The sequence below is a fragment of the Drosophila ficusphila genome, unplaced genomic scaffold (genome assembly GCF_018152265.1).
Source record: "Drosophila ficusphila isolate 14025-0441.05 unplaced genomic scaffold, ASM1815226v1 contig_106, whole genome shotgun sequence".
In the NCBI taxonomy this organism is placed as follows: Eukaryota; Metazoa; Arthropoda; class Insecta; order Diptera; family Drosophilidae; genus Drosophila; species Drosophila ficusphila.
In genome coordinates this window covers 7952774-7967030 of record NW_025063993.1, presented here as the reverse complement: position 1 = coordinate 7967030, position 14257 = coordinate 7952774, and the positions used below count along the sequence as shown (strand labels likewise).

At 35.7% G+C, this 14257-nt stretch overlaps 4 protein-coding genes across 4 annotated transcripts; all 4 read right to left on the bottom strand.

Annotated features, from left to right (window-relative positions):
• Window positions 1-29: 29 nt before the first annotated feature.
• On the bottom strand, window positions 30-4318 carry LOC108096434. The gene is made up of 4 exons (XM_017198025.2): window positions 4125-4318; window positions 2971-3363; window positions 391-2825; window positions 30-331 (listed from the first exon to the last, which is right to left on the bottom strand). Exons 2-4 carry the CDS (start codon window positions 3353-3355, stop codon window positions 164-166), a joined length of 2988 nt encoding a protein of 995 aa, XP_017053514.1. The 5' UTR covers window positions 3356-3363; window positions 4125-4318; the 3' UTR covers window positions 30-163.
• A 140-nt stretch (window positions 4319-4458) lies between these two features.
• Window positions 4459-8660, bottom strand: LOC108096435. Its single transcript, XM_017198026.1, has 4 exons — window positions 8522-8660; window positions 7376-7768; window positions 4807-7229; window positions 4459-4747 (listed from the first exon to the last, which is right to left on the bottom strand). Exons 2-4 carry the CDS (start codon window positions 7758-7760, stop codon window positions 4592-4594), a joined length of 2964 nt encoding a protein of 987 aa, XP_017053515.1. The 5' UTR covers window positions 7761-7768; window positions 8522-8660; the 3' UTR covers window positions 4459-4591.
• A 257-nt stretch (window positions 8661-8917) lies between these two features.
• On the bottom strand, window positions 8918-10325 carry LOC108096200. The gene is made up of 2 exons (XM_017197584.1): window positions 9161-10325; window positions 8918-9101 (listed from the first exon to the last, which is right to left on the bottom strand). Exons 1-2 carry the CDS (start codon window positions 10256-10258, stop codon window positions 8961-8963), a joined length of 1239 nt encoding a protein of 412 aa, XP_017053073.1. The 5' UTR covers window positions 10259-10325; the 3' UTR covers window positions 8918-8960.
• A 2110-nt stretch (window positions 10326-12435) lies between these two features.
• Window positions 12436-14086, bottom strand: LOC108096271 (SHC-transforming protein 2). Its single transcript, XM_017197733.2, has 2 exons — window positions 13785-14086; window positions 12436-13722 (listed from the first exon to the last, which is right to left on the bottom strand). The coding sequence occupies exons 1-2, from the start codon at window positions 13964-13966 to the stop codon at window positions 12675-12677; spliced, it is 1230 nt and encodes a 409-aa protein (XP_017053222.1). The 5' UTR covers window positions 13967-14086; the 3' UTR covers window positions 12436-12674.
• Window positions 14087-14257: the final 171 nt, after the last annotated feature.

The window sequence follows — 14257 nt, the reverse complement described above, 5'->3', positions numbered from 1 at the left end:
CTATGTACAACGTTATGATATTCTTGCTCTCGGCTGTCCAGCAAACATTAATTTATTTATTAATTTTTGTTATTACATATTTAAAACTGTTCTTTGTTTATTAATATAACGCCGAATAGATAATTAATATTACAATAGTTCATTTTTACAAGACCAACTGTTCTTAAATATCTAGCAAATAAAAAAACAGGGACTCCCAGTCATCAAAATCTAGGTCATCAGAATCTAGGTAATCATAATAACCTTCTTCGCCGTCATCTGGAAAAATCCTCATGTCCTCTGGCTTGTACGCGTAGGAGATGTTCATATACGCTGCGTCAATGTCCTTCAGCTGAAAGAAAAACCATTTGTAAGATCATTCGGCCTACCAATATAATACAAATTACATACATGGAAACTCGGAAAGGTAGATTCTTCAATCAAATGAAGTTTCAACGGTCTTTGACGTACGGGATCCCTTGAAGATTTTAAAATGCTACTCACTTTGTCTATAAAGCTTGCATCCAATTCTTTATTCTTAAATTCAAAAGTGGCGAAATCAAGATTTTGGCAAGACTGAAATATTGACAATAAACTATGGCAATCAATGCTTCCATAGTTTTCAAGTATATGCAATGATTTAAGTTCGCTTAGTTGTCCCAGATCTGATATGTTATTGCATTTCTCATTATAGGTAATTTTTAAAATTTGTAACGATTTTATCTTTGATATTTCACAGTTCTCAACAGAATCGTTTACTTGGGTTTGCAGTTCTTCTAACATTGAATCACTTTTAAAAGCCAAAGACTGGTAAAGTTTGACCATCGCATTACTTTGCGCTTCAAATTGCAAACAAGGTGATTCTTTGATAAATAATTTTGTAAGCCTTTTTATATTTGCCAACACTTCTATGCCTGGTTGTCTACGTAGATTACAATTTAAAGACTCCAAAGTTTCGATTTGAGTCAAATATTTGCATTCAGTGGCACCAATCCATTCACTTAGTTCCAATTTTTGGAGTGTTATCGGTGATTTAATTGCCAAAATCTTCAACGGTTGTTCCAATAAAGGACTTTCTTGTTCTTCAAATCCATCTATTATTAAGTGCTCTAGACAAGCCAATTGGTCCATTACTTGAACACATTCCGAATTTTCGAACGTTGCACGTAGCTTTGCAAGTCTTTTAATTTTTGAAATTTCAGACACTTCTTCTATGCCAAGAATACTCCTAACAAATTCAAGCTTCTGTAGCTTAGTAGTACGATTTAAAGAAAAAGCAGTCAATAAGTTCAAAATAGGAAAGACTGTATCTAAAACAATTAGTTCTTCAATACTCGAGTTGGCTAGCTCTGACAATGACTGAAAGTCTTTCATGTCGGAAAACTTGCATCTCAATTTTTTCAGTGACCTTATCTTTGAAATACTAAAAACCTCTTTAGACGTAAGCTCCAGGAATGTCAAGTTTATACACTGAATTGAGTTTTGCGCTTCCATATTTTTTAGAAGTAAAGAAAGGCAATCATTTTTGTCCATAGAATACGTTGAAGAATTTATGGTCATATCCTCAAGGTTACTCAAATTGGCCAATTTCTCAATGCCTGTTAAGTTATTGGGGTCACAAATTAGTTTCTTTATTGTTTGAACCTCTGCCAATTTGGAGATGTATTCAAATGGCAATTTATTTGAATTGGTAATTTCCAATTCTTCGATCTTCAGTAAATTGCTGGCTGAAAATTCGTCAAAGAGCTGATTTAGGGATCCAGGTTCCGAGCACTTTTCGATCTGAATTTGAAGTTCAGATTCTTGATAGCCCGTTGCTGTTTGGATCCTTAAACGGTTTTTAATCTTCCAAAAAATAATATGAAATGCCGAACAAAATATGTCAGCTTGTACTTGGCATATATTTAGCAGATTGAAGATTAGCTTTGAAGTGTTAAAGTTAATGGGTTCCATAACATTAATCATCAGGTGTTGGAGGTTAGTTAATTGAGTTAATTCCTTGATCGAATCCCAATCACATATGTCGCACTTGAGAAATTGAATTGATTCTATTCTTCCAAGTTCCTTGCAGTTCAATCGATCCAATGGTATGTCCTCTATTCTGCAAGACTTTAAGGAGCATGATCTTTTTGGTGCCATTATTCGAAGGAAATTGGCAAGTGGTACCATGTTCTTTTCGTTTTCACTAGATAAATTAGCATTTCTTAACACCAATCTTTGTAAATTCGGAAGTTTTGCAAAATTGGCAATGTCCAACTCTGGATCGATATTCAAATTAAGTTCTCCTTTAAACCAATCAAACTCAATCTTCTCTTCTTGGCATAAAGTAATTGATGCGATATCTTCTTCTATTAAATTGCTTTCTTTCCATAATTCATACACATCGTACTCAGCTTTAAATGTTGTGCTGCCCAAGAAAGAACAGTGCAACAATAACTTCCGCAATGAAGCAAATGTCACAAACATAAACGACCGATTTGAATCGCTCAGATAATCCACGATTGTCAATGTCAAAGGTGGAAGATTTTTAGGACGGTGCCACTTTCGTAAATCCTTAAAAAATTGCAATTCTGAACCGCATTCTTGAACTCCGGTGATTGTAATATTTTTTAAAGTCGGTATTATTGCCAGCGGTGCATATTGGGCACCCTCGATTCCTGTATTCAACTTTATACTAAGCTCTTCAAGATTTTTGCAACAGGGTACAATATCCGATAAACTTCCACATATATCGATTCCTCTAAACTCCAATTTCCTCAAATTTGGAATAGTGGTACAGATGTCTGTTAATATTTCTGATGAAATATTTTCGTTTAGTTTTACCACCTTGGCGATTGATGTCATGCCTTTAAATTAAAGTAGGTTTAAAGTATAGATTTTTAAAATTCTTACAAACTAAAAATTAGGTTAATGAATTCGAAAAGAGATTTCCTTTTCTTTTAATAGAAACAGATTTTAAATGGGGCAAGGTGTTTTTAAACTTTGGCATACCTGGTATAAATATGTCTACATATTTATTATCTCCTTCGTTTTTATCTTTGTAGAAGAACAAATGAACATCATAGGGTTTTATATTGTCCCTCAAAGTGTGCAGATAGGAATTCCAGAAAAGTTCTTTTTCATCCTTTGAAATCTTATTGACCCGTAAATCAATTAATAGCGCTGTTATCCTGAGAGCTAGTGCCCGCTCTATATCCTTGTACAGATTTCTGTACTGCTCTGCAAACACTTGCAAGAAATATTCATGGGCCAGCACAAAGTTTATTAAGTCATTATGAAGGGGAGTCCCCAGTTTTCTATTTCGGTCGGCAATTATGTATTTCATGATCTCCAAGAGGCAGTCGGCGTTGAGAACGAATTCACCATTCCCTGCCATTTTGAAGGCTAATAGTGAAAACAATAAATATTTTCATTCAATAATAAAAACGATAAATCAAACTTATAAGAAATGATCAATTACGGCCTTGGCGGGGCGCCAAGATTTGAGGACATATTTTGGCTAATTGGCCCAAAATAAACACTTTTTAATAAACAATTTTTCGATATCTCCAACCGTTTACGAGATATCAAGCCTAAAATGTTGGCTTATAGTTACACTGGAAATTTTTTTTAAAGAAAAATTGGCGGAAATTTTATTTTTATAAAATTTACCTCAAAAAAATAATAAAGCATATAGTGCGCGCACTTATGCATTGATACATATGCTATATTATTTTTAGAGGTAATTGTTGTAAAAAAAAACTAAGCTAAAAACTGAAAATTGGCGGAATTTTTTTTTTAAACAACAAACCTCAAAAAATAATATAGCATATGTATCAATGCATAAGTGCGCGCGCACTTAGCTAAAAACTGAAAAAATAAATTTAAGTGTCTGTTTTCGGCCAAAAGTACCGCAAATATTGCGAGTTCCGCGAAAAATATGTGCAATAAGTAATTTCGCCCGCTACCAGCCCGCACTATAATCCGACATTTAAATCCCAATATCTCGTAAACGGTACGAGATATTGAAAAATTTTATTTGTTAAGAAGTGTTTATTTTGGTCCAATTAACCAAAATATGTTCTCAAATCTTGGGGCCCCGGAAACTAAAATCTCCCTTCAATAACTGCAACTCGTTTCATTCTTCAAAAACTTGGAAAACATACCTTGAGTCAAAACACACAATAATATAAAACGATCGATTACAACTTGTTGATATTCATGGGTAAACACTGTAAATTAATGAAAAAACTCTCTACAACGCAATAAATAAAAAAATCTTAATGCGCCAAGAGTCAAATATACAGCTAGAGATGCGTTTATTACATACGATCGTATCGATAATTTTAGTGTTTTAATATGGGAACCACTATCTATGCCTTATTTGCGATATTAATCAAAGCAGAACTCTGCTTACTTCTTAAGCCCGCAGAAAGTTAGCCTTTATATCGCGTTATGATACTCTTGCTATCGGCTGGCCAGCAAACATTAATTCATTAATTAATTTTTGACCACTTTTAAAACTGTTCTTTGTTTATTAATAAAAAGCAGAATAGATAATTAATACTACAATGGTTAATTTTTGCAAGACCAACTGTTCTTAAATATCTATCAATTATAAAAACAGGGACTCTCAGTCATAAAAAAAATCTAGGTCATCAAAATCTTGGTCATCAAAATCTTGGTCATTAAAATTAAAATCTTCTTCGCCGTAATGTGGATAAATCATCAATTCCACCGGTTCGTATGCGTAGGAGATGTTCATATACGCTGCGTCAATGTCCTTCAGCTGAAAGAAAAACCATTTGTAAGACCATTCGGCCTACCAATATAATAAAAATTACATACATGGAAACTCGGAAAGGTAGATTCTTCAATCAAAAGAAGTTTTAACGGTCTTTGACGTACGGGATCCCTTGAAGATTTTAAAATGCTACTCACTTTGTCAATAAAGCTTGCATCCAATTCTTTATTCTTAAAATCAAAAGTGACGAAATCAAGATTTTGGCAAGACTGAAATATTGGCAATAAACTATGACAATCAATGCTTCCATAGCATTTCTCATTATAGGTAATTTTTAAAATTTGTAACGATTTTATCTTTGATATTTCACAGTTCTCAACAGAATCGTTTACTTGGGTTTGCAGTTCTTGTAACATTGAATCACTTTTAATAGCCAAAGCCCGGTAAAGTTCGACCATTGCATTACTTTGCGCTTTATTTTGCAAAATATATGTGTCTGTGATAAATAATTTTGAAAGCCTTTTTATATTTGCCAACACTTCTATGCCAGGTTCTATGTGCAGTTTACAATTTAAAGACTCCAAAGTTTCGATTTGAGTCAAATAATTGCATTCAGTGGCACCAATCCATTCATTTAGTTCCAATTTTTGGAGTGTTGTCGGTGATTTGATTGCCAACATTTTCAACGGTTGTTCCAATAAAGGACTTTCTTGTCCTTTAAATCCATCTATTATTAAGTGCTCTAGACAAGCCAGTTGATCTATTACTTGAACAGATTCCGAATTTTTGAACGTTGCACTGAGCTTTGCAATTCTTTTTATTTTTGAAATTTCAGACATTTCTTTAATGGTAAGAATACTTCCACATATTTCAAGCTTCTGTAGCTTAGTAGTACGATTTAAAGAAAAAGCAGTCAATAAGTTTAAAACAGGGAAGCGTGTATCTAAAACAATTAGTTCTTCAATACTTGAGTTGGCTAGCTCTGACAATGACTGAAAGTCTTTCATGTCGGAAAACCTGCATCTCAATTTTTTCAGTGACCTTATCCGTGAAATACCAAGAACCTCTTCAGACGTAAGTTTCAGTAATGTCAAGTTTATACACTGAATTGAGTTTTGCGCTTCCATATTTTTTAGAAATAAAGAGAGGCAATCATTTTTGTCCATAGAATATCTTGAATAATTTATGGTCATATCCTCAAGGTTACTCAAATTGGCCAATTTCTCAATGCCTGTTAGGTTTTTGGGGTCACAAATTAGTTTCTTTATTGTTTGAACCTCTGCCAACTTGGAGATGTATTCAAATGGCAATTTGTATGAATTGGAAATTTCCAACTCTTCGATCTTCAATAAATTGCTGGCTGAAAATTCGTCAAAGAGCTGATTTAAGGATCCAGGTTCCGAGCACTTTTCGATCTGAAGTTGAAGTTCAGATTCTCGAAAAAGATCTTTTAAGCCCTGTGTTCTTTGGATCCTTAAACGGTTTTCAATCTTCCAAAAGGTAATATGAAATGCTGAACAAAATATGTTAGCTTGGACTTGGCATATATTTAGCAGATTGAAGATTAGCTTTGAAGTGTAAAAGTTAATGGTTTCCTTAACATTAATTATCAGGTGTTGGAGGTTAGTTAATTGAGTTAATTCCTTAGTCGAATCCCAATCATAAATGTCGCACTTGAGAAATTTAATTGATTCTATCCTACCAAGTTCTTTGCAGTTCAATCGATCTAATGGTATGTCCTCTATTCTGCAGGACTTTAAGGAACATGATTTTTCTGTGGCTATTAATCGAAGGAAATTGGCAAGTGGTATCATGTTCTTTTCGTTTTCATTAGATTTATTAGCATTCCTTACGACCAATCTTTGTAAATTCGGAAGTTTTGTTAATGATGAAAAATTGCCAATGTCCGACTTTGGATGGACATTTAAATTAAGTTCTCCTTCAAACCAATCAAACTCAATCGACTCTTCTTGGCATAAAGTAATTGATGCGATATGTTCCTCTGTTAAATAGCTTTCTTTCCATAATTCATAGACATTGTACTCAGCTTTAAATTCTGTTTTGTAAATAAAGTTTTGTTTATCCCAAGAGACGAAATCTCCTCTTCGGGTGCTCAACTTCCGCAACGAGACAAATGTCACAAACTTGAACGACCGATTTGAATCGCTCAGATAATCTACGATTGTCAATGTCAAAGGTGGAAGATTTTTAGGACGGTGCCACTTTCGTAAATCCTTAAAAAATTGCAATTGTAAACCGCATTCTTGAACTCCAGTGATTGTAATATTTTTTAAATTGGGTAGTACCACCAGCGGTGCATATTGGGCGCCCTCGTCTCCTCTATTCAACATTATACTAAGCTCTTTAAGATTTTTACAACAGGGTACAATATCCGATAAACTTTCACATATTTCGATTCCTTTAATGGCCAATTTCCTCAAATTTGGAGTACTGGTACAGATGTCTGTTAATATTTCTGATGTAATATTTTCGTTTAGTTCTACCAGCTTGGTGATTGGTGGTATGCCTTTAAATTAAAGTAGGATTAAAGTATAGATTTTTAAAAATCTTAAAAGCTAAACATTAGGTTAATGAATTTGAAAAGAGATTTCCTTTTCCTTTTAATAGAAACAGATTTTAAATGGGGCAAGGTGTTTTTAAACTTTGGCATACCTGGTATAAATATGTCTACATATTTATTATCTCCTTCGCTTTTATCTTTGTAGAAGAACAAATGAACATCATAGGGTTTTATATTGCCCATCAAAGTGTGCAGATAGGAATTCCAGAAAAGTTCTTTTTCATCCTTTGAAATCTTATTGACCCGTAAATCAATTAATAGCGCTGTTATCCTGAGAGCTAGATCCCGCTCTATATCCTTGTACAGACTTCTGTAGTGCTCTGCAAACACTTGCAAGAAATATTCATGGGCCAGCACAAAGTTGATTAAGTCATTATGAAGGGGAGTCCCCAGGTTTCCATTTCGGTCGGCAATTATGTATTTCATGATCTCCAAGAGGCAGTCGGCGTTGAGAACGAATTCACCATTCCCTGCCATTTTGAAGGCTAATAGTGAAAGCAATAAATATTTTCATTCAATAATAAAAACGATAAATCAAACTTATAAGAAATGATCAATTACGGAACGATTTTAGTTTCCGGGGCGCCAAGATTTGAGGACATATTTTGGCTGATTGGCCCAAAATAAACACTTTAATAAACAATTTTTCGATATCTCCAACCGTTTACGAGATATCAAGCCTTAAATGTCGGATTATAGTGCGGTCGTTACACTGGAAATTTTTTTATAAAAAAATTGGCGGAAATTTTATTTTTATAAAATTTACCTCAAAAAAATAATATACCATATGGTGCGCGCGCACTTAAGCATTGATTGTTGTAAAAAAAAACTTAAGCTAAAAACTGAAAATTGGCTGAATTTTTTTTTTAAACAACAAACCTCAAAAAATAATATATGTAGCATATGTATCAATGCATAAGTGCGCGCGCACTTAGCTAAAAACTGAAAAAATAAATATAAGTGTCTGTCTTCGGCCAAAAGTACCGCAAATATTGCGAGTTCCGCGAAAAATATGTGCAATAAGTAATTTCGCCCGCTACCAGCCCGCACTATTATCCGACATTTAAGTCTCAATATCTCGTAAACGGTGCGAGATATCGAAACATTTTATTTGGTAAGAAGTGTTTATTTTGGCCCAATTAACCAAAATATGTTCTCAAATCTTGAGGCCCCGGAAACTAAGATCTCCCTTCAATAACTGCAACTCATTTCATTCTTCAAAAACTTGGAAAACATACCTTGAGTTAAAACACACAATAATATAAAACGATCGATTACAACTTGTTGATATTCATGGGTAAACACTGTAAATTAATGAAAAAACTCTCTACAACGCAATAAATAAAAAAATCTTAATGCGCCAAGAGTCAAATATACAGCTAGAGATGCGTTTATTACATACGATCGTATCGATAATTTTAGTGCTTTAATATGGGAACCACTATCGATGCCTTATTTGCGATATTAATCAAAGCAGAACTCTGCTTACTTCTAAGGCCCGTAGAAAGTTAGCCTTTATATCGCGTTATGATACTCTTGCTCTCGGCTGGCCAGCAAACATTAATTCATTTATACATTTTTTATAAAACTTTTTTAAAACTGTTTTTTGTTTATTAATATAAAATATATTACAATAGTTAATTTTTGCAAGACAAACTGTTCTTAAATATCTAGCAATTAAAAAAACAGGGACTCCGAGTCATTAGAATCTAGGTCATCAAAATAAAATTCTTCTTCGCCGTCATCTGGAAAAATCATCATGTCCTCTGGTTTGTACGCGTAGGAGATGTTCATATACGCTGAGTCAATGTCCTTTAGCTGAAAGAAAAACCGTTTGTAATAAGATTCGGCCTACCAATATAATAAAAATTACATACATGGAAATTCGGAAAGGTAGATTCTTCAATCAAAAGAAGTTTTAACGGTCTTTGACGTACGGGATCCCTTGAAGATTTTAAAATGCTAATCACTTTGTCTATAAAGCTTGCATCCAAATCATTATTCTTAAATTCAAAAGTGGCGAAATCAAGATTTTGGCAAGACTGAAATATTGACAATAAATTATGGCAATCAATGCTTCCATAGTTTTCAGCTATATGCAATGATCTAAGTTCGCTTAGTTGTCCCAGATCTGATATGTTGTCACATTTCCTATTATAGATAATTTTTAAAGTTTGTAACGATTTTATTTTTGATATTTCACAGTTCTCAACAGAATCGTTCACTTGCGTTTGAAGTTCTTGTAACATTGAATCACTTTTAAGCGCCAAAGCCCGGTAAAGTTCGGCCATTGCAGTACTTTGCGCTTCATTTTGCGAACTATATGATTCTGTGATAAATAATTTTGTAAGCCTTTTTATATTTGCCAACACTTCTATGCCAGGTTCTCTACGCAGTTTACAATTTAAAGACTCCAAAGTTTCGATTTGAGTTAAATAATTGCATTCAGTGGAACCAATACCAATCCATTCATTTAGTTCCAATTTTTGGAGTGTTGTCGGTGATTTGATTGCCAAAATCTTCAACGGTGGCTCTAACAAATTATTTTCTTCAAAACTCTCTGAATTTTGGAACGTTGCACTTAGCATTGTAAGTTTTTTAATTTTTGAAATCTCAGACACTTCTCTCACGCCAAGAGTATTTCTAACAAATTCAAGCTTCTGTAGCTTAGTAGTACGATTTAAAGAAAAAGCAGTCAATAAGTTTAAAACAGGGAAGCGTGTATCTAAAACAATTAGTTCTTCAATACTTGAGTTGGCTAGCTCTGACAATGACTGAAAGTCTTCCATTTCGGAAAACCCGCATCTCAATTTTTTCAGTGACCTTATCCGTGAAATAATAAAAACCTCTTCAAAAGTAAGTTTCTGGAATGGCAAGTTTATACACTGAATTGAGTGTTGCGCTTCCATATTTTTTAGAAGTAAAGAAAGGCAATCATTTTTGTCCATAATATACCTTGAAGAATTTATGGTCATATCCTCAAGGTTACTCAAATTGGCCAATTTCTCAATGCCTGTTAAGTCATCGGGGTCACAAATTAGTTTCTTTATTGTTTGAACCTCTGCCAATTTGGAGATGTATTCAAATGGCAATTTCTTTGAATTGGAAATTTCCAACTCTTCAATCTTCAATAAATTGCTGGCTGAAAATTCGTCAAAGAGCTGATTTAGGGATCCAGGTTCCGAGCACTTTTCGATCTGAAGTTGAAGTTCAGATTCTCGATAGCGAGCTTTAAAGCCCTGTGTGTTTTGGATCCTTAAACGGTTTTTAATCTTCCAAAAGGTAATATGAAATGCGGAACAAAATATGTCAGCTTGTATTTGGCATATATTTAGCAGATTGAAGATTAGCTTTGAAGTGTTAAAGTTAATGGGTTCCATAACATGAATAATGAGGTGTTGGAGGTTAGTTAATTGAGTTAATTCCTTGATCGAATCCCAATCATATATGTCGCACTTGAGAAATTGTATTGATTCTATTCTTCCAAGTTCCTTGCAGCTCAATCGATCTAATGGTATGTCCTCTATTCTGCAAGACTTTAAGGAACATGATCTTTTTGGGGCCATTAATCGAAGAAACTTGGCGAGTGGTATCATGTTATTTTCGTTTTCACTAGATGTATTAGCATTCCTTACGACCAATCTTTGTAAATTCGGAAGTTTTGATAATGATGCAAAATTGCCAATGTCCGACTCTGGATGTATATTCAAATTAAGTTCTCCTTTAAACCAATCAAACTCAATCTGCTCTTCTTGGCATAAAGTAATTGATGCGATATGTTCCTCTATTAAATTGCTTTCTTTCCATAATTCATACACATCGTACTCAGCTTTAATTTCTGTTTTGTAAATCAAGTCTTGTTTATCCGAGGAGACGAAACACCTACCCAAAGTGCTCAACTTCCGCAACGATGCAAATGTCACAAACTTAAACGACCGATTTAATTCGCTCAGATAATCCACGATTGTCAATGTCAAAGGTGGAAGATTTTTAGGACGGTGCCACTTTCGTAAATCCCCAAAGAATTGCAATTCTGAACCGCATTCTTGAACTCCGGTGATTGTAATATTTTTTAAATTCGGTAGTATTACTAGCGGTGCATATTGGGCACCCTCGATTCCTGTATTCAACTTTATTCCAAGTTCTTCAAGATTTTTGCAACAGGGTACAATATCCGATAAACTTCCACATATTTCGATTCCTTCAAAGTCCAATTTCCTCAAATTTGGAATAGTGGTACAGATGTCTGTTAATATTTCTGATGTAATATTTTCGTTTAGTTTTACCAGCTTGGTGATTGTAGGCGTGCCTTTAAAATTAAGTAGTTTTAAAGTAGAGATTTTTAAAAATCTTAAAAGCTAAATATTTTTAATGAAGCAAGCTGTTTTTAAAATTATAAAAAATGTTGGTATACCTGGTATAAATATGTTTACATATCCGTTATCTCCTTCGTTTTTATCTTTGTAGAAGAACAAATGAACATCATAGGGTTTTATATTGTTCCTCAAAGAGTGCAGATAGGAATTCCAGAAAAGTTCTTTTACATCCTTTGATATCTTATTGACCCGTAAATCAATTAATAGCACTGTGATCCTGAGAGCTAGATCCCGCTCTATATCCTTGTACAGACTTTTGTACTGCTCTGCAAACACTTGCAAGCAATATTCATGGGACAGCACGAAGTTGATTATGTCATCATGAAGGGGAGTCCCTAGGAATTTATTTTGGTCGGCAATTATGTATTTCATGATCTCCAAAAGACAGTCGGCGTTGAGAACGAATTCACCATTCTCGGCCATTTTGAACACTAATAATAAAAGCAATCATAAAGCAATTGAACTTGATTAATAAATGATATCTATTCATAACATGGTGTTACTATTTACTGTATGCGTAAAGTTTTTTAGAATAAATAAACTGGACAAAACTGTTAATCAGCTACTTGCTCTTATCTTCTTTGTTGTACCTTAGCTATATTCGATTACAAAGTCCTTATCTGTAGTGATAAGATCGACAAATTCAAAAGTGTCTCAACCGTTATTAGAAGTTTACTAATAATCGTACTTTTTGCAAATATCATTTTATATATAATAGCAAAGAAATCAAAAAAATCATATTTACAAGCCCTTTTCCATTTTTAAAACCCAAAATATATGCTTAAGTTTCTCTTCTTTATTCGCACTCGAATTTAAAATGTAGACATGCACATATCTGTAAATATGTAAATATTTAATCCATAAATAAATGGGTTCGTTCCTATACTGACGAAATATAAAAGATATTCTCTACGAGTGCACAATATTTAAATCTAAGCGTGTACGCTGATGCCAGTATGTATATATGTTGTGTATATGAGGGGTGGTAAGTATATGTATGATTGTGCCCTCCGATTTAGGAAGCAGGTGTTGCAATTGGAGCCGCAGCCTGATCTTGCTGCGGCCTTCGCACCGGATTGCGCAAGACCAGCTCGGAATCCTCCGATATGATAGGTAGTGCGTGCAACCAGTGATAGTTGATCAGGTGGCTTATGCTGTCGAAGATGCGATCTTTGGTACGGACCACGCCTTCGGGGTCGATGAGTAACAGATGCTTAGGCGTCTTGCCCTCCAGTCCGGTAAGCACATACTGTCCCCTTTTTCCCCCGGACTCGCGCACCAGGAAGTCACCATCCTGCTGCAGCAGCCGTTCCGAAATTGGTCTAGATATACCCGCATGGAACCACACCTCCGCGGTGAGAGGACACTGCGGTCCATCGAACACATCGCGCACTGTGGCCAAAACTGAGTTGGCAGCCGTGGTAGACGCATGGAGTGGATCAAAGTGGCCCAGTTTATTGGTCGTCTGATCGGGAGGCGGGGAGTTGAGGTCGATGAGATTGCTGCTCAGGCGATCGCGCGGCTTCTTCAAATTAAGCTGTGCCACACGCGGCGCATGTGGATGCAGTGGCAACTGCTGCTGCTGTTGTTGATCCGGCAGCTCGGGCGGCAGCTTGTTGGGCAAATCGTTGTAATACTCCTTAACATTCTCCTTGCAACTCTGATTGATGTTGCAATCCCCCGATGGATCATTTAGCCGACTGAGAGCGTTGAAGCGCAGGGCAAACGCTTTGCCAATTGTTACTATAAGATCCTCGCTCTGTCCACCGGCGCATTCCAGAACATAACAGGCTCGCCATTCATCCTCGTTTTTGGCTATGTAGGCCAGAAAGTCCAGGGTGTCGTTATCGCCGCCGGAGGCGAACGAAATGCGGGGCATATTATGATTGGCTATAACCTCGCCTGTTTCCACATTGCTGAGGGACAGAGCACGGCTGGAGACGTTGATGACGATGTTGGTGCCGGCGTGCTGCATGCTGGGGCGATCCGATATGAAGCTGGTTAACTTTCGCTTGCCAGCGGTCTTTAGGCCTGCGGCCTCGCAAACCCGGTTGATACACTCCCTATTTCGGAGGGAAAAACATGATTAACCAGTGGTTGTGATTCATTCAAAGTTGTTGATTACCGCGCGAGCTGAGTGCGGGTCTCAAAATCAAGAGACTTCATAGAGGTCTTCACCTCAACGCAGCCCGTGTACCGGACATTGAATGCAACACCAACGCCCATTATGACGTCGTCCGGATAAACGCAGCCGTCGCTGGTTGTCCCGGAACCACTCCGGTTGCCGGCGTCTCCATTCTTCGGCATTTGTGCGGTTGCTGTGGGCGTGTGACAGCGTTCGGGCGTCCTCGCTGGTCCTTTTTCCAGCAGCAGCCTTTGTTATTAGTAATTCGTATATTACTCAAGGTAAGACCGTATTGGGAAAAGTGTGGCCGCATAAGCTGCAGACATATCGATAGTTGTCAGGGGTGGAGCTTCAAAATTTTTATTCTGCTAGAGAGCCTGAGTCTTTTAAGCACCTATCAATTAATATTAAAACCTAATTGTTAACCTATGAATTTAAAATCTTGGATCATTTTTAAATAATATTGGATCATT

Bases quoted from the DNA above. Each gene is read 5' to 3' on its own strand.
- LOC108096435 (XM_017198026.1), bottom strand. From the start codon at position 7,760: ATGGCAGGGAATGGTGAATTCGTTCTCAACGCCGACTGCCTCTTGGAG. The intron at 7,230-7,375 runs GTATGCCAAAGT...TTTAATTTAAAG, and splicing joins TGTAGACATATTTATACCAG to GCATACCACCAATCACCAAG. The intron at 4,748-4,806 runs GTATGTAATTTT...TTTTTCTTTCAG, and splicing joins CTACCTTTCCGAGTTTCCAT to CTGAAGGACATTGACGCAGC.
- LOC108096434 (XM_017198025.2), bottom strand. From the start codon at position 3,355: ATGGCAGGGAATGGTGAATTCGTTCTCAACGCCGACTGCCTCTTGGAG. The intron at 2,826-2,970 runs GTATGCCAAAGT...TTTAATTTAAAG, and splicing joins TGTAGACATATTTATACCAG to GCATGACATCAATCGCCAAG. The intron at 332-390 runs GTATGTAATTTG...TTTTTCTTTCAG, and splicing joins CTACCTTTCCGAGTTTCCAT to CTGAAGGACATTGACGCAGC.
- LOC108096200 (XM_017197584.1), bottom strand. From the start codon at position 10,258: ATGACCATAAATTCTTCAAGGTATATTATGGACAAAAATGATTGCCTT. The intron at 9,102-9,160 runs GTATGTAATTTT...TTTTTCTTTCAG, and splicing joins CTACCTTTCCGAATTTCCAT to CTAAAGGACATTGACTCAGC.
- LOC108096271 (XM_017197733.2), bottom strand. From the start codon at position 13,966: ATGCCGAAGAATGGAGACGCCGGCAACCGGAGTGGTTCCGGGACAACC. The intron at 13,723-13,784 runs GTAATCAACAAC...CCTCCGAAATAG, and splicing joins ACCCGCACTCAGCTCGCGCG to GGAGTGTATCAACCGGGTTT.